Here is an 18365-nt window from a genome sequence, read left to right on the forward strand (position 1 = left end):
AATGTCGATAATTAAACTATTTAAACTATTTATACAATATTAATTATAATAATAATAATAATAATATAAATGAAGCAACTGAAGCATAAAAATAATTTATATAAACATTTACACATATGCAAAATGGTGTCGGTGTACGGTGAGAGAGAGGGTGGTGTAGCAAGCAAGCCGATTGCATCGAAATGCTGATATCGATATCGATTGATTTTCGATTATTCTGCGATCCCTCTCTCTCTCTCTCTCTGTCTCTGCATACAACAAAATCTTATTTGAAGACACATAACGGCAGACATAAAAGCAAGTAAAACACAAAAAAAAAAAACTTAAAAAGAAACAAAAAAGAAGAAAAAACTGAGTACAGTGTTAAAATTTATATATCTAGATTTAGTATAAACGGAAATGAAAGGAAGCGTAAGCGCAGAATAAGAAAACAATAAGGAGAGAGAATTCGATGAGCAAAAACAACAACAAAAACGAAAACAAAAACAACCAATTACAAATTGCATGAAAGCAAATAGGAAAAAAACAAAAACTTAAAGCAAATATAAAACTTATTTTTGTAAACACTTTTACGAGTTGCCTTTATACAATAACATACCCATTTACATTAATATATATATGTATATTATTATAAATTTTATAAATCTAAAAATCCTTTTTTTTGTTCAATTAATTTATAATGAATATAACGCTCAAGCAACTTAGAGAGAGAAACAAAAAACAAAGAAAAAAATAACAACACCAACAAACAACAAACATTTAATTTAATTCACTTTTTAATTTATTCAATTGTATTCATATTATGTTTTTTTTTATTATAATTTTTTTTTTATTTCGATTTTGCCACACTTTACTCTCTATGTAAACAAATCCGATAAATTGTCAATCAATGTAGGAAAATGATGAAAATTTCAAACATTTCCATGCGCAAGGGGGAAATGAAATATTCTCAAAGTGCCTTATCATTAATTATTTTATATGAATCGAAACAAACATATATAAATATATATATATGTTGTAATTACACACATACCCACACAAACACAAAAGAAGCAACAAAAAACAACAAATTATTATATAGTTTTAAAACAAAAAGCAAAAAAAAAAAAGTGCTTGCAAACATAGAACAAAAATTATCTATGCATACAAGTTTCCCATTGATAAGGGATTTCTCTTTGGTTATTGCCTTTGAGATTTCTCGAGCTTACGTTGCAATTCACTTGGGACTACTTTATGGAAATGATAAAAACAAACAAGCATATCTATGTAGAAATTGCAAACAAAAAAAAAAACAAAAAAAAAACAAATATTTAATAATTATTTATTATTATTTAATTTCCATCTATATATCAATTTTATTTAATTTCTATTTGGTTTGCTTTTGTCTGTTTCATAAGAATGGGCATCGCCGCCTCAAGGTTTAAATATAAATAATTAGCTTTTATAACGTTATTAAAAACAGAAAACATTAGTTTTCGTTTTATTAATTTCTCTGCTCTTCCCGTTTTTGTACAACAACAGAATGAAAATGTGTGGCCTTAACAAAAATGAAACAATACAAAAACAAAAAAAAAAAAGAAAATCAAAAAAAATAAGAGGAAATTTTTGTAAATGTAATATATATAGAATATATATATTATGTGTGTCTTCCCTTGGTAAAATGAAAATGTTATAATTTAATTTAAACTATTTAACTATGAAATAATAGTCGATAAATGAAAACAAATGTTAAGAACAATTTGAATGCCAGTTTATTTTTCTTAACTTTAATAATTTATGTAATATATTTACACACAAACAAACAAACAAACAAAACACACATTAAATACATTAGTTTTTGTGTTACCTTCTTCCCTACACTTTACATTTCTATAATTTTATTTTATTATATTATATATTTACACTTTTATGTACAAAAAATGAAAATGAAATAACAAACATTTACAACAACAACAACAACAACGAAAAAGACAACAAAAACAAAATAAGAAAGTAAAAGTCAAACGAAATTCTTATCTAATTAGCTTGAACTGTACATGAACTTTTTGTTAAATGCTGATACACACAAGTAATGCTTCCATTAAACAATAATGTGCGTATTTTTATATAGTTAATTACAAACTGAAGATGAAGAAACCAGATTAGTTTATCGCGATTTTAAGTTGAACAGAAATTACAAATAAAAACGTTACAAAATAAAATTTATAATGAGTACTGGAATTGTTTTACTTAGATGAGTGGCCACGAGTCGTGAAGCGTCGGGACTAGTTGGCGCCATGATCCGATATCTCTGGCGAAAGGGTATTTACATTGTCGCCCTAAACAGCCTTGAGGGAATGTAATTTTTCACTGCAGATAAAGTTAAAAATTTGCCTGCCCGAAAGTATGCTTCGCATTTTTAAAACTGAAATTCATTCAAATTGCTTTAAAATATGGGGAAAATCATGATATCTCATCTCTCCGCAAGATTACCAGGGTGTCCTTTGCACTAAATATAGTCATTAATAATTGGAATTTGAGGATCGTCCTGATCCTTCAAATGACTTGCGAGATATTTGCCATGCACTTCGCCCAGGACTACAATGTGACTAAAGGACGTTGTGATTGTCTTTGAAATGACGGAGTTAAAAGGACATTTATAGGACTTTTTTGCCATTTTTAGGTCCTCAAAAAAATTATTCTTTGTTTTTTTTTTTTTTTTAGCGGCAAAATTTGAATATGAAATTTATATAGTATAAATTAAGTAAAAGATACAAATGCATTTAAAAAAAACTCACATTTATTGATATTTTTAGACTAAATTAAATTTTACATTTTAGATTAAAATTATTGTTTATTATTTAATACATGAAAACTATATATAAAAGAAGCGTTGCTCTGCCGTTTTAAGTCCGATCACGATGTTACCGTATAAGATTGACGTCTTGTTGGAGTACCATTGATTCAGAGAACTGAAAAAAGAGAAATTCTCTAAACAAATTGCCTTAATTGGACCCTGGAATTGTAAAGCAATATGACCCGAAAGGTAAAATTTCATAACATGTGGCCAAGGGGACATCCTGAGATTCCTTTATCGCATTAAGTTCTACGATTGTGAATTGATTGAATTACTGAAAATATTCCTGAAGTTGGTTTCAGGCGAAAATTACCGTTTTTGCATTTGCCTTCTTAAAGGAAACCGGTAATATAAACGATATTGAACCTAACCAGCCGACGAAACGGAATGTTTCATTTGATTCAAAGCCCCCACCACATAAGAAACAAGAACATTTTGTTATACATTTGCTTTTTGTTGTTTTTTTTTGTATTTTGTTTGTTTTTTTTTGTTTTGTTTTGTAGTATTTGTTTTTTATTTGTTGTTTTGTTTGCTTTTTAATATGTTGTATTTAATTTAATATTATCATTTGTAAGCTTACAACTTAAGGCATAAAGTTACAAACTAAAACTTAAGTGCTACACATCATTTATCATTTATCCAATTATCGATTTAACCAAAAAATTATAAACAGCTCAATGGGCTGCGGGGGGACTTGGGGAGGGGAGGAGACATATCCTATGCATTGTTTTTACTTCATACAATATATTTGTGTGTGTGTGTGTGTGTGTTTTATAATATTCATATAATTTTCTTGTTAATTTTTGATGGTTTTTTTTTTGTTTTCTTTTTTTATATTTTGTTTAGTGTGTTTTGTTATCAATTATGCATATCAGAGAAATGTTTTTATATATTTATATATATATATTTTTTTTGTCTTCTCAACAAAAGAAAAATGAATAACAAAATGAAACAAAAAAGCTGACATCATTTCATTCATTTTTCGTCATTGTCGTAATGCATCATCATGTTACATCATGCTACATCATCATCATTGCGCAATCATCATAATTTTCATCATCAACGTTATTAACTGCTTTCGTTTTCTTTACTATTTATATCTGCTGCAGCATTAAAATTCGGTTATTCATATTTTCATTTCATTTAGTTCTTGTATAGTTTTTCTTCTTGTTGTTGTATTTATATTGAAAGAATATGCTAGATTTTTGCCAGCATTTGAGGATGGGGCTTTGGATGAATGGTAGGTTGATTGGGGGGGTTTAGGAGGCTTCGGGTTTTAGGTTTTTTTTTGTTTCAAGGACTGCTGTTTCGTTGTGTGTGTGTGTGTGTGTGTCTGTGAATCGTCCCCAGGGTCAACTATATAAATGAATTCAGTTCAGTAATGTTTCTGTTTTTTTTTTTTGCTTTAACGATTTTTCCCTCCATCACCCGATCCTCAAGCTTCGCTTCTTTTTGCATATATGTATGTAGGGAGTGAGTGGAGGGAGCAGAGGGGGGAACGTTTATTAGTATTATATTTTTTATAATTTTATTATATGTATATATAATTATTATTATGTTGTATTTGTTGCCATTTAAATTGTATAACCTTTTCTTTTTTTGTTTTATTTGTTTTATCAATTTATATGTGTATATATATATATATTTATTAAACATACATACATATACATATAAAAAAAAATACGCGTCTTAGAGTTTATGTTGTTTATTTTATTTTATTTTTATTTTTATTTTTTGTTATAAACGCCATTTTGCTGCCTCCGTATCTCACACACAGCGTTTGTTTTGTCTCCCTCGTACACACACACACACATACTCTTGCTCTCTCTCTTTCTCTCTTTTTCTAGCTTGCTAGGCTCGCTCACTTTCTCTGTCTCATAAGCGTTTACATTTCAATATATATATTATATATCTATTTGTGTGTGTGTGTGTGTGTGTGTGTGGTTAATTACTATAGATCATTTATATATATTCATATTCATATTTATATATCCATATATATATTTATATATAACTAATATTCTGTTAATATTTTACACATTGTTTTTGTTGAATAAGTCTTAGCGTTTTGTTTGTTTAATTCTTCTTTTCTTTTCATTTTTTGTTTTGTGTTTATATGTATGTATTAAAATATTTAATTTTTTTGTTTTCGTTTTTATTTTTGTTTGTTTTCTCATTTGTTGCATTATTTATGCATGTAAAAATAAGTTTAAAAAAAAGAATAGTAAAATAGCTAAACCCTAAAAACTGTATTTTTTTTTTCGTTTTTTTGTTTTTTAGTGTTGTAAGACGACATAAGTTTGTTATATAAAAAAATATGCACATGTATATGTATATACATATATATATATACTATTTATATACATACATACACATATACATATAGATTAATTTACTTGTTTTTGTTTTTATGGTTACTTACATAAATTTTTGCTTCTATATAATATTCAAATATTATATATAAATATATATATTTTAAGAGAGAATAAAGAATTAAAAAAAAACACAGTTATAATCCTTCTAAATCTGATAATCGGAAAAAACAAAAAAAAAACACCAAATTGGCATATAAAATAGGAAAAAAAAGAACTTAATGGAAAATTACAATATTTAGGCGCATTATTATGAAATTTACAAAAGATCTATTCAATATATATGTATATATATATATATATATTTATATATTATATATTTATTCATTTTACTTTTTTGCCTCTAAATTTTTTTCCTCAAAAAAGTTTTCCCACATTTCTAAGAACAGCCCAACAGTGTTTATGCATGTGTGTGTGTGTGTGTGTGTTTATTTATACATATATATATATATATCATTATCATGCATTTAAATATATATTTTATATATATATATATATCGTGTGATTTGTTAAATATGTTGTTGCTACCATTATTTTTCAGGTTGTTAAGTTGCCTTCTAATTAGTTTGAATGGCCAGCAGAAAAGGACAAGGATGGGAAGGAGAAATCAAAGGGGGGAAACGCATGGGAATGGAACATGAATTCACCACCTGCCAAGTGTGGTGGGAATGGGTGACTATTTGGGATGACACACTTTACGATGGATCGTCGTTTACAAAAAGAAAATTGTAATTGTAAAAGATAATTTAATCTCCAATCTTTTCTGAATCATTTCTCATTAGCATAGTCAGAATCTAAAAATATATTAAAAGCAAAACTGATAAGATATCAGAAATATGTAAGCTAAATTGAAATTTCAAGCATTATGCATTATATAAAATGATTTTAGATCTCATTATAATGAAACAGAATCGCTTTGAGATCTTTTCAAAACAAAAAATTGTGAATTTCGCTTTGTTTGTACCAACAAAGAAAAAAAAATAAGAAATTGAAGTTTGGTATTTTCTGGAATTAATTGTTTTTGTTTGCATAACTACATTTAATTCATTTTGCAAATACAAGTATATATGAATGTATATATAAATAATAGTAATTATAATAATTCTAATAATGCATGTGCTTGTTATGGACTTTTGTTTTTGTAACGAACATAAATTCTTTTCTTCGATCGATCATCAAATCACAATTAAGCAATTTATGACAAAAAAAAAATTACAATGAACACGAGAGGCTAATGATGGATATTGTTGATGCATTTTATAAAATTTTCTTTTTGCCTTCCCCCCCCCACACCACACCACCCACTTCTCTTCCGGTTGTCTTTTTATCTAGCAGATGCTCTATATATAATTTGTCAGTTCTGAAGTTTTTAGTGGGTAACAAAATTCCCAACATACATACATACATACATACACATAGATCGATAGATCGATAGATAGATAGAGTGTAATAGATCCATCAGTGATTGGTTTTTGTTTTGTTTGTTTTGTTTTTATATAGAAAATATTTAGCTTAGTTATACAGTTATGTCACATAGGTTGTTTTTTTTTTCGATTTGTGTAAATTTACAGTGGTTGCTTTTTGTTTCTCTCATTTTGCCATTGTCTGCACTATGTATGTATATATATATATATATATAGCGGCCGACTATACCCAAGTTCAAGTTGTCGCAATACATCTCTCTCTCTCTATATATATATATATATATATATGTGTGTGTGTGTGTGTGTCCTATTAGATCAGACATTCCTCTTCTTTCGTTTTCTTTAAAGCTTGTTCGAAAATTTTCTCATCATGTTATTGTTTTATAATGATTTTCGATTTTCTCTCGATTTTTACACATAATGCTGCTTAATGATTTTTAGTAAGTTGTTGTTGTATTTTTTAGCTAGACATACAAAACATACACATACACACAACAATTCGTACATACATATACATACATACATATTTATCTATATGCATATAGTTTAGTTAGTTGCCTTAAAATCTGTTTTCTCCTCAATAGTAGCCACCACCACCACCACCACCAGCAGCACCACCTGCACCTGCACCTGCACCACTTCCTGCATAAGGATCAGTATAATGCTGCGGCAACTGGCCAGTGGAATAAAGCGTGCGATGTAAGTGTGGTGGATTTGGATTCGGATTCGGATTCGTTTGCTGAGATTGTAAAGGAGGCGGAGGCGGTGGATAGTGGGACGATGACGGCTGCGGGGGCGGCTGTTGATGATGTGTAGAATGGTGATGGTGATGATGATGATGCGGATGCGGATGCGGATGCTGTTGATGATGTTGTTGATGATGATGATGATGATGATGATGATGATGTGGCTGTGGCTGTTGATGTTGATGAGCATGATGATGATGGTGTGGACGACGATAACCATAGATTGCTGCCGCTGCCGCCGCTGCTGCTGCTGCTGCTGCTGACGATGCTGATGCTGATCCTGCTGATGTTGTTGTTGTGTTGGCTGCTGCTGAAGGCGCCGTCGCTGCTGCACACGACGACGGCGCCTGCAGTCACAACTAATCTTCGTCGCTGAGTGCCTCGTATTTGGATGACAGCAGAGGTTTTGGCTCCATGGCCGCTGCCGCTGCAGCTGCAGCAGCTGCTGCTACCGCCGAGACACTGACATTGAGTGGACCTCCCGATGGATTGACACCGACACCGACACCACCACCGCCACCAGCACTTCCAGGACCAACGCCACCACCTCCGCCACTACCTGGACCACCTCCTCCACCGCCAGCACCGCCGCTGCCGCCGCCAACAACAAGACTAACTCCACCACCGGCCGAGCCCAGTTCGCTGAGGGCATGCGCCGCCTTGGCCTTGCTCAGATGGCTGGGCGGTGCAGACTGGTGGGTCACATGCATGGGCGGTGGTGGCAATCCACTGGCCGCACCCGGCACAGTTAGGGCGCTGAAGGGGTAGGCATAGGTGCCAGCCGCGAATGCGGGATTCACTGTCGGCGGCTGTGAATGATAGGCCGAGTGATGACTATTCGAACCGGAGCTGCTGGCCGAGCGACGACCACTGTCCACCACTTCGTATTGATTTGGCGTCTTGCGCGACACCGAGATCTCATGCGGCAGTGGCGGCTCCTTGCCCCGATGCTGTTGTTCCATGGCAGCTGCATGGGCTTGGGCCTGGGCTTGGGCCTGGGCTTGGGCTTGGGCTTGGGCTTGGGCCTGTGCTTGGGCTTGGGCTTGAGCTTGGGCATGAGCCTGATTATGGGCATGCACCTGAGCGTGGGCGTGTGCATGAGCCGCATGGAGTTCGGCAGCAGCGGCTGCCTCCTCGTCGCTGCGCACCTCGACAATCCGATTCTTCACATAGCCAATATCGTCGCGCATCACCTCGGCAATGCGATTCTTTACATAGTTGTCGAAATTGGAGCCAGACCCACCGCCGGGCACACGCTGTTCGGGCGGCGGTGGTCCAACACCGCGGCCCACCACACCACTTGGTGCCGGGAGGAAGAAATGGCTGGGATCGACACCGGCAGCGGCCACCGCTTGTTGCATAAACAGTTCATGCTGATATTTCCGAGGGCTCACAGCCTGTGGCAGCCGTATAATATTGCGTCCATCTTCGCCCGGTGTATTGGCTCGTCCGCCAGGTCCGCCACTATTTGGTCCCACACTCGTGGAGCCGGGTGGCATTTGCTGCTGTTGCTGCTGCTGCTGGTGTTGCTGGTGTTGGTGCTTGGCTGCCGCAGCCGCAGCCGCCTCTTCGGCCTTCTGTTGCATGCGACGATTTTGCTTCCAACGATCGGGTGTCAATATTGGTTGGCTTTCCTGCAGATAGGTCGTCATAAATGTGCCGCCCGGTGATGGCCTCAAATGGGGATTGGGTCCGTAATCGCTGGCAATGATCGAATCGGTCAATTCACCAAAGGTAATGCTCTTGGTGTGGATCTGCTGCTGCAATCCGGGTGGTCCAGAGCCACCTGGCTGCTGTTGCTGACCCTGCGACGATGTCGGTGTGTGATGAGATGGTGGCGGTGGTCCGCCCTGTCCCCGCATGCTACCATGGACCGAACGCGATTGCTGAGAGTTGGCCTGCTGCTGCTGCTGCTGTTGCTGCTGATGTTGTTGTTGCTGCTGTTGGGCAACAGCCGAGGCTGCCGAAATGCGCTCTTGATCCAGATCGATGTTAATGATATTTGGTGAATTGGAATTGGCCTTGCCATTATTCTCAGCAGCCATCAGTGAGGAGGCTCCACCACTGCCATCATGTGGACGCATCTCTCGTAGATACTAGAAACGGAAAGTATAAATTATTAGAAATAGGTGAAAGTGAAGGGGGCAGGGGGCAGAAGGATGTCTTACAAATGAGGCTCGGGGTAATTCACGATTGATGCCACCGGCATCATTGGATCGATTGATCTCGTGCTTGATGATGGCATCGATTAGACTCTGGGCACTTAACTGGCCGGTATCCTCGCTGGGTTGCCCGCCATGCGGTGGTGGACGATAATAACTAAATGAAATAAGTTGAATTAATTAACATTAGCTCTCTTTTTCTCTCTCTCTCTCTCTATCTCTTTCTATGGGTACTTACGGATCTCGCTCACGATCGGGTATGGTTCGAGGTGGTCCCGTTTCGGGTCCAGGCGCTCTCATATAATGTCCAGGAGGTACACCCCCACCACCGGCGGCTGTTACCACACTGCCGGGGAACATGCGACGACTATCACGCTCTCGCTGCTCATCGGCAACAGCCGCTGCTGCAGCTGCGGCCGCTGCACGCTCCTGTTCCCGCCGCTGTTCCCGCTCACGGCGCTCACGCTCCTGCTCGCGTCGTTCGCGTTCACGTTCCCGCTCCCGTTCGCGTTCGCGCTGCATTCGTTCTTGATTTTGCATGAGCTCCTTTTGCATTTCCCTATCCCGCTCGATGGCATGATTGTGCTGCTGGCGCTGATTCCGCGATTCCATGCGACGCTGCAGATCGACATGTGCCGCCTGGCTCAATTGCCGATACTGCTGCTGATGCTGGGCCATCTGTTGGTGAACGGCTGCCGCCTGGACGGCAGCAGCAATCTGTTGTTGCTGATGAAGGGCCGCCACCATGGCTGACTCGCGATAACGCAAATCATGATGAGCCGCTGGCGGCAGTGAGCCTTGCGATGCCGAGACCACACCATGAGGTGGCGGCGGCGGTTGCGACACTGGCGACTTGTCATCCTTTTGAGAGGGCACTGGCAGCTGTGGCTGCTGCACAGCCACATCCACAAACGAGGCCAGGGCATCGTGACCAGCTGAAAGATGATGATGATGAAGGGGTGGGAATTTTGGATTAAATGGAAGCGATTCCTTGGTTAGTTGGCCACTTACCTGGAGCATATTGATAAGGTGGCACAATATGTATCCGATTGGGAGGCGGGGCAGCTGGCGATGGCGGCTTGGAGCCTGTATTATGACGCTGGATTACCCCTTGACGCTGAGGTGGCGGTGTTCGATGCGGACTGGGAGTGCTAAGAATTTATAGAAACGAATCAAGATTAGAGAGGAGGACGACGTGGGAATGTGGAGGATGTCAGATAATGATAACGCATCGTACCTATTGGCATGTTCCGCGGGCGATGCTCGACTCGAGTACTCGGCCCGACCACGCGGCGGCGGCTCCTTCTCGAAGGCATATACGGCCGATCCGCCGCTAACACTATTCCTGGGTGATGGCGACTCCTTGTCGGAACCACCACCGCCGCCCACACTGCTGCTGCTGCCGCGTGAGACATTCCGTTGCTGTTGTCCCTGCATTTGCTGTGACGTTATGTAATCGTGCATCACAATCTGACGCGTCGAGAGGACCGGCGGCTGTTCGCCGACTTGACTGAACGGGGATCGAGCGTAGGGCGAACCGACGCCATAGCTTTGTGGTGGACCCTGCGGCGAGGATTGCTGCGGTGGCGGCAATTGCCCAGGAGGCGGACCACCTCCGGGCACACCGCCCTGGGCCGGGCTATGACGCTGTGAACTCTTGTAGAAGTCATAGCTCCGCTTGCTTTCCAAATGATGCGGAGGGTGATGCAATGGCGTGCCATGGGTGATGGAACCCTGTTTTCCGCCATCGCTGCAGACACCCGGCGGCGTTATACGCACAAGACTCTCGAACTTGGGACTCAGCAATGATGAGGAGGCGGCATGTACGATAATCTGTTGCTGGGCACTGTTCGCCGGCGTTCCATGGGTTATCGAACCGCTCTTGACCAGGAGTTGTTGTTGCTGTTGCTGCTGCTGCTGCTGTTGCTGTTGCTGCGAGGGCGACGGCACCTGGCTGCCATGCGAAGGATGCGGGGCATGCAAATGCTGAGCATGCTGGGCATGCTGCTGCTGTGGACTCAATTTGGGCGGAACCTTGGAGACACGGGTCGGCGGCGGTGGCGGCTGAGCCTGCGGCGGCGGATTCGATCGCTGTGGCCCCATCGGGCCCTGGCCACCAATGGAAATGGGTACAGGTACTGGTTGGACGTAGAGCGAGCCAGGTGGACCACTGCCGCCGGGCACACCGGAACCGGAGGAGGCCTTCAGCACTCCATGCGTTGGATATATATATCCTGGGCCAGGTCCTGGCAGGCTGGTCATGGCCACAGCCTCGCTGCGATAGATGGGCGAGGAGCGTACAATGTGCTTGATTGGATTGTGATGACGATCTGGTACGGAGGAGGAACTCGATGAGGCTGACTGCGACGATGCCGGCGAATGGCCATCGCGCGGTGTCTTCTTGATGCTCAAGTCCAGAGTTTGTGGCTCCGGTTCGACCTGCTGCTGCTGCTGCTGCACCTGAGCCTGTGTGAGTCGCTGCTGGGAGTGGGATGGCGGCGGCGGTGGCTGGGCATGGCTAGCCGGGACATTGTAGATAATCGTTTCGGGTGGCGTTGGCGTGTTACCGCCAACCTTACCGCCACTCGATCCCTTGACCACTGGTGTTATGGTCGCCTTGTCGCCAGGCTGCATCAGTCCCGGATGCGGTAGATGGCCGGGCACAACCAGATGGGAATTGACCACCGAGAGAGTTGCCAGATTATCGCCACCCACCACGGTGCCATTGCCACTGCCAATGGTGGGAGGGCCACCACCCGGTTGTTGTTGTTGTGGGGCATTGATGGCTGAGCGGGATGAGTTGCCTACCAGTTTCTGCACGGATGTGCCATGTGGCAGGCCCGGCGGTGGTGGTGGTGGTGTCTGTTTAATGTTCGCACTGCCATCCTGACGATATTCCCTAACAATTGTCAGCTCCTTGCGTTCCAGATTGTTGGGCGGAGGTGGTTGTTGTTGTTGTTGTTGCTGCTGTGAACCAGGCGACTGACTGGTTGGTGCTCCACCACCACCACCACCACCACTACTGCTCGATCCTGTCTTGGGCTGTGGACCCTTGTGCTTGAGTTGCCTCTCAATGACCGAGAATACACAATCCTGCACATTATTGACAGCCTCACGACGCAATCCCATTGGCCCAGCACCAGGTCCATTGGCCGATTGCTGTACCCCACCGCCGCCGGCACTTTGTGGCATACCAGCCATTCCAGGCATTGCCACATTTGGTGGCTGCAATCCGGCCACATTGTTGTTATTATTAGTGCCAACAGCACCGGGATGCGGTGGCATCACATGATGGGGATGCTGCTGCTGCTGCTGGTGTACCCCATGGGCAGTGACATGACCATGTACCGCGTTGAACAGAACCTTGGGACTCTGACGGTTAGCTGGAGAGTTCTCATTCTCCTCGTCGGCCGTCTCTGTGGCCGAGGAGTCGTATTCCTCGCTGGTCTTTTGCTTCTTCGGCGCTTGCCCGGCTGGAGGCAGGAGACGTTCGCCATCGGATGCCGTTTTGGCATTAATCCTGGTGGGTGTTATGGTCAGAGCTGCCCCGGAGGCATCAGCCACACTTCTTGGTGTTGAGGATGACTTTTGCTGATGCTGTTGAATCACAGGTGGCGGTGGCTGGGGCAGTTGTTGTTGCTGTTGCTGCTGCTGCTGCGTAAGCGGTTGTGAATGCGCATGCTGAGGATGAGGAGCATGAGCAGGATGTTGAGAAGGATGTAGCGGCTGCTGTTGCTGTTGCTGTTGCTGCTGCTGCTGCTGCTGCTTGGTTAATGTCAACGCCTTATGACGCTGCAAATTCTCTGGACTCTCCACCGAAGCTGTATCCGAGCCACCCGGTTCACGTTCATCACACGACGAGGTGCTCACATCCGTTTCATCGCCATCGCTGCCACGGCCACTCAGACCGCCGGCACGACGCTCATCATCGGTGAGATTCAACTGTGGATCAAGCTTGCGACGTATACGCATCAGGCAGGCGGAACAACAACGTGTGGCATGTGGTGGTATTTGGAATTCAGCCATTACCGGATCACGTAACTCCGGCGACAATTCGAACAATCGTGATGGGATGTTCCGCAAACGCTGGGCCCGATCCTTCGGATTGGGACAGGTGGGCAGGGGGCAATTCGGATAACGATTTCTCACCGATTTGCATTGACAGCTATTACATACCCTTGCCCCAGCCGGTATCGTTTCATCCGGTATACCATATTGCTGGCCACGACCCTTCTTCAGTGGCCTGGTCCTTGGACATGCCTCCGCTTTACACACAAAGCAACCGGCCAGTTTGTCTGTAACAAGAAGAAAAAGAAAAAAAAAAACAAAGCAAAGAGAGAATGAGAATGAGAATTGGTATACAAGGCGAAGGAAGGAAGGGGAGGAGGCTGGGCTGATGAGCAAAAGTTAAGCAAACACATTAAAAAATGCGATTTAATTAAAGGAATACAGAGCGCGATGGAGGTACACGGACGGACGGACGGGCGAGTCTCGGGCGTACACGTGGACGAAGGCCACCAAGTGGGTAGAAATGAACGGAGTATGGTCGCTTGGTCTATAGCTTGAGCTTGGTGTCGACCCTGTCGACAGGGTAGATGGATGGACGGATGGATGGGCAACTGGGGGAGGGGGGAGGGGGGTAGTGGTTGCTGCCGCGTCTGCCTTTCATTAAGCCACTTAACAAATAATGAGCAGCAGCAAACCAATTGAATATTTTAATATACTTTTCCCGTATACCTCTTCACTTATTTAAAGTCAAGGCAATCTAGGCTAGGAACAATCGTGATGCAAGGACTACCACTCTACAGAGAGAGACAGAGAGAGAGAGAGAGAGAGAGAAAACCAAAAGGGATTTTCAACGATCCACCACAAGAGAAGGAGATAACAATAAGCAACTCTCATTACTGATCGTGTGTTTATAACGTTTATCCTGATATTATAGGACATCTAGTTAAGTAGAAGGTATTTCTGTGGGCGTCTCTCTCTCTCTCTCTCTCTCTCTCTCGCAGAGAGTTCTTTTCTCTGCCCACTTCCCTCCCCTTTCTCCTCACTCTAGTCAAGTTTTGTTTATCTTAGTTTTTGTTTTTTTTTTTCTTGGCGTTTAAGATTTTTACAATTTTAATGATATGCAAATAAAGATGAAAATGATTACAAAGAATGAGAGAGACAGCTAGATAGTTAGATAGATAAAGAGAGAGGGGGACACAGAGAGAGAGCGAGAAAGAGAGAGAGCGAGAAAGAGAGAGAGGGATAACAACACCAAAATCAATGTAATTAAAATAAACTCAAATAAGAAATGTCATCAGTAAGCAAAATCAATCAACATTTAAATGTCATGAATGCTGACCAAACACACTAAGAGGGAGGGGGGGGGGGGGGGGGGGGGGGGGATGGATGCTGATGATGCCACGCCCCCATCAGCAGCACTTTGCCAACATGCGTTCACTTCAGGCCGTCTCCCTCTCTTTCTCTCTCCACTTGTTCGTCTCAGTGGAATATGATGAAAATCTACATCAAAGTAGCCCCACCATTTGTCCCCACCCCCCTCTCCTTACGCTTCCCCTTCCCCTTCCCCTTCCCACCATCTACAATCATTTCATGAGGAAAAATATCAGAAAATGTTCTCGTTTTCCTTTTTCTTTTTTTTTTGGTTATTTTTTTTTGGTTTGTGCGCAAAGTGAAGCGTTTAAATTTTAATAAACCACTCATTTTAATTTTGATTGTCGCAAAAAACCCATGAACGGAGGGTGGGAGGGGGGTAGTGGGGCACAGACAAATGTTGGAAGATAAGAGCGGGGCGGGGTGGGGAGGAGAAGGGATGGAAGGGTCGTCGTCTACTGACCATAAAAAACGTAAGATTTCAAAACTTTAAAACTCTCTCTCTCTCTACTCCTCTCTCTCTTTCTCTCTCTCTCTCTCTAGCCTAAACTTCCGCCGATTCGAAATTATATATATATATATATATGTATATAATATGCGCAGAGTATGCAAAATGAATAGGTAAATATTCAATTGCTCAATCAAAATACAATTATTGATTGCAAATTAAATAAAAATCGCAAAATAAATATTTAATATTAATAACAGTAAAAACAACATAAATAACATTTTGTTTAACAACAACAACAACAGCAAAAACGACAAAAAGGTACACAAACACACACACACACACACACACACACGCGCGTGAAAAATAAACTGTAAACTCGTCATCATTGCAGGACGCGAAATTGAATTAAATTAATTAATAAAAAAGGCAATTGGTCGCTCGAACGGTCTGCCAGTCGGCCAAAAAAGGACGAAAGACGAGAGACGAGAGACGAGGTGTGTGTGGGAGGGGGAGAGGGGGTAAAGGATAGACATGTGAATGGTTACACTAATGGAGTCATCGTCATCTGTTTGGTCTACGTTCGTTTCCTTTTTTTTTTTTGGTATTTTTATTATTATTATTTAATTGTGATTTTATTTTTTTTTTAATGCATTCTGCGACGCATCACAATAAAAAACAAAAATAACAGAAATTTTCAAATAAAATAAAGTACCGACTTTGCGTATACCATGCACACTAAGAGTGAAACAACTACAAATCCGATTAGACACTTTAGCGAAACGTACGAACGAACGGAAAGGTAAAATTAGGTCTTTTCGGTTTTAAACCTTACGAAATATATTTTCCTACCTATAACTTGGTTATTTTTTATGACATTTTTATGAAATTTTGAAGACTCTCAAATGCTGTCAATTAAAATTAGTGCCCCAAATTTAATAAAAGTATCTCAAATATTGTGTGAGAGTGGGGCATGGTAAAAATTAGTCTCAAATTTGATCTGCATACGCATACACGAGTTGTCCCAAATGTAAAGACGCTAGCTCTTCTTATAGTATATATAATCCATAAGATCATTATGTAAACATTCGTACATTGTAGGAAAGGAGCTGGAGCTGAGGAGGTTCAGAAGACATTTCGATGATATATTGTGATGTGAATAATTATAAAAACTATTTCTCGATTGATATTAATATTTATCTGTATTGGCAAACGGCGAGCGGAAAATATGAATGGCAGGAAGTTGGCTATCAAGTAATTTAATCAATTTTTATCTCCTTAGCTGATTCCTTTCCGTTGTTGACCATCGTCGAGTTCCGCTGTGCCTTTTTTTCCCCACTTCAGCATAGTTCTCTTCGTCGTCGACGTCGTCGTCGTCGCCTATCTTTGCATTTCGATCAATTTTATTAATAATTCAATCAGTCAAAAAATTATTTGAAACGCCCCAAAGGAAAACAAAAAACTTTTTGTTCATTGACTGACTGACTGACTGACTGGTTGGCTGTTTGGTTGGTTGGTTGGTTGGTTGGCTTGTTGGTATTGCCTTGCCAGTGCCCTTCCCCTTTTGCATCCTGTCCGCCGCCCCCTCTTGCCATCCTTTTTGGTTTATTACTCTACTTTGATTTTTTTTTTTCTTCTCGTTCGAGTACTAGGCAAGAAGATGAAACGCCACAGTCCGCAGTAAGTCGTCGAACGAATGTGGCATGATGATGTCGAGCTATTTGCACAGCTTCAACAGTGAAACAGAGAGGCCGCAGAGGCAGGCGGAGAGGAGAAGAGAGTGGGAGGAAGAAGAAGAAAAACCGAAAGTAAATCAAAACGACAAACAAAACAAAATGAGACGTCGACTCTTTCTTTTACTTCTTTGCGGAGCAGGCGGCGGGCGGTAAGGGTGATGGTGGGGGAAGGCAGGGGGGAGCGGAAAAAAAATTAAATAATTCCATTAGTACAATTTCTTTTGCAAGTACAAAAAGTAAATATAATATGCCTTCTCAATATTACGGGTGGACGAAGTGGCTAAGTGTGGGTGGTTGATGCGTGCCTATGTCTGCGTCTGTGTGTGTGTGTGTGCGTCTGTGTGTGTGTGGAAATACAATATTGACCTACAAAGTAGTTAATGCAGTTGTGGTAGTAGTCATACGTATTCACTTTTTAGATAAGCTTCCCCAACACACACACACACACACTCACACACATTCACACACACACACAATTCATGACCATTTGGCAAATAATTGGCACCCAAAAAACACACAACACAAATATCATCTCAATTGAATCGACACACAACAAACAGAAATTAACCTGAGAGAACTCATATCCAAAATCTCCCCCTCTTTCTTCTTCCTCTTCCTCTACCTCTCTCTCTCTTTCTCTCTGCAACACTCTGCTGCAACAGCATAAAATTTCTGCACAAGCTACCAAAAATTTATTTAACTTTCAATTAGACAATTGAAAGCAAAAATCAAAAACAACAACAACAATGACAACAACAACAATAGGAATTGAAGATGGAATGAATGTGAATGTGAATTGTGTTCACATTGATGATGCAAATGATCAGGATTAAATGATTTTAATCAAGATGGATTGGATGATGATGATAAATAAACGAAACATTGTCATTTCAAATAGAAAGCCAAATGAGAGTATATTTTTGGCTTAATATATGTACTACTAATGGTAGATGTATTAGTTAATGCATTAGGTGATGCAATATGTAATGTATTAAACAATGTATTAGAAAATGCATTGGGTGATGCATTAAATAATTCATCACCTATTATATAACTTGTTAAATTCCATACAGTTGATACATATATATATATTAATCAATTGATTAAGCTAACAATTGGAAACTTCTCTTTTTTCATAACTACTTAAAACTTTATTCCCACTCTTAATATACATAAATTAAATTCTTTACCTGAGTACATTTCTATATAATCTATGTCTCAGTCACAGTCTCTCAGTCTATCTCTTTTCTAGTGCTCTATCT

At 40.9% G+C, this 18365-nt stretch overlaps 1 protein-coding gene across 2 annotated transcripts in view; it reads right to left on the reverse strand.

The window, feature by feature from the left end:
* Positions 1-7533: 7533 nt before the first annotated feature.
* The window catches only part of LOC6648825, a 47589-nt gene continuing 36757 nt past the window's right edge, over positions 7534-18365 (reverse strand). For both annotated transcript variants that reach the window (XM_023179254.2, XM_023179253.2), the window contains exons 6-10: positions 10778-13835; positions 10552-10691; positions 9779-10475; positions 9547-9697; positions 7534-9474 (exon numbers count right to left, since the gene is read on the reverse strand). In XM_023179254.2, coding sequence (XP_023035022.1) covers positions 7738-9474; positions 9547-9697; positions 9779-10475; positions 10552-10691; positions 10778-13835 — 5783 coding nt within the window. In that variant the 3' untranslated portion in view covers positions 7534-7737. The remainder of the gene's footprint in view (positions 9475-9546; positions 9698-9778; positions 10476-10551; positions 10692-10777; positions 13836-18365) is intronic.

The sequence above is a fragment of the Drosophila willistoni genome (assembly GCF_018902025.1).
Source record: "Drosophila willistoni isolate 14030-0811.24 chromosome XL unlocalized genomic scaffold, UCI_dwil_1.1 Seg141, whole genome shotgun sequence".
Classification (NCBI taxonomy): Eukaryota; Metazoa; Arthropoda; class Insecta; order Diptera; family Drosophilidae; genus Drosophila; species Drosophila willistoni.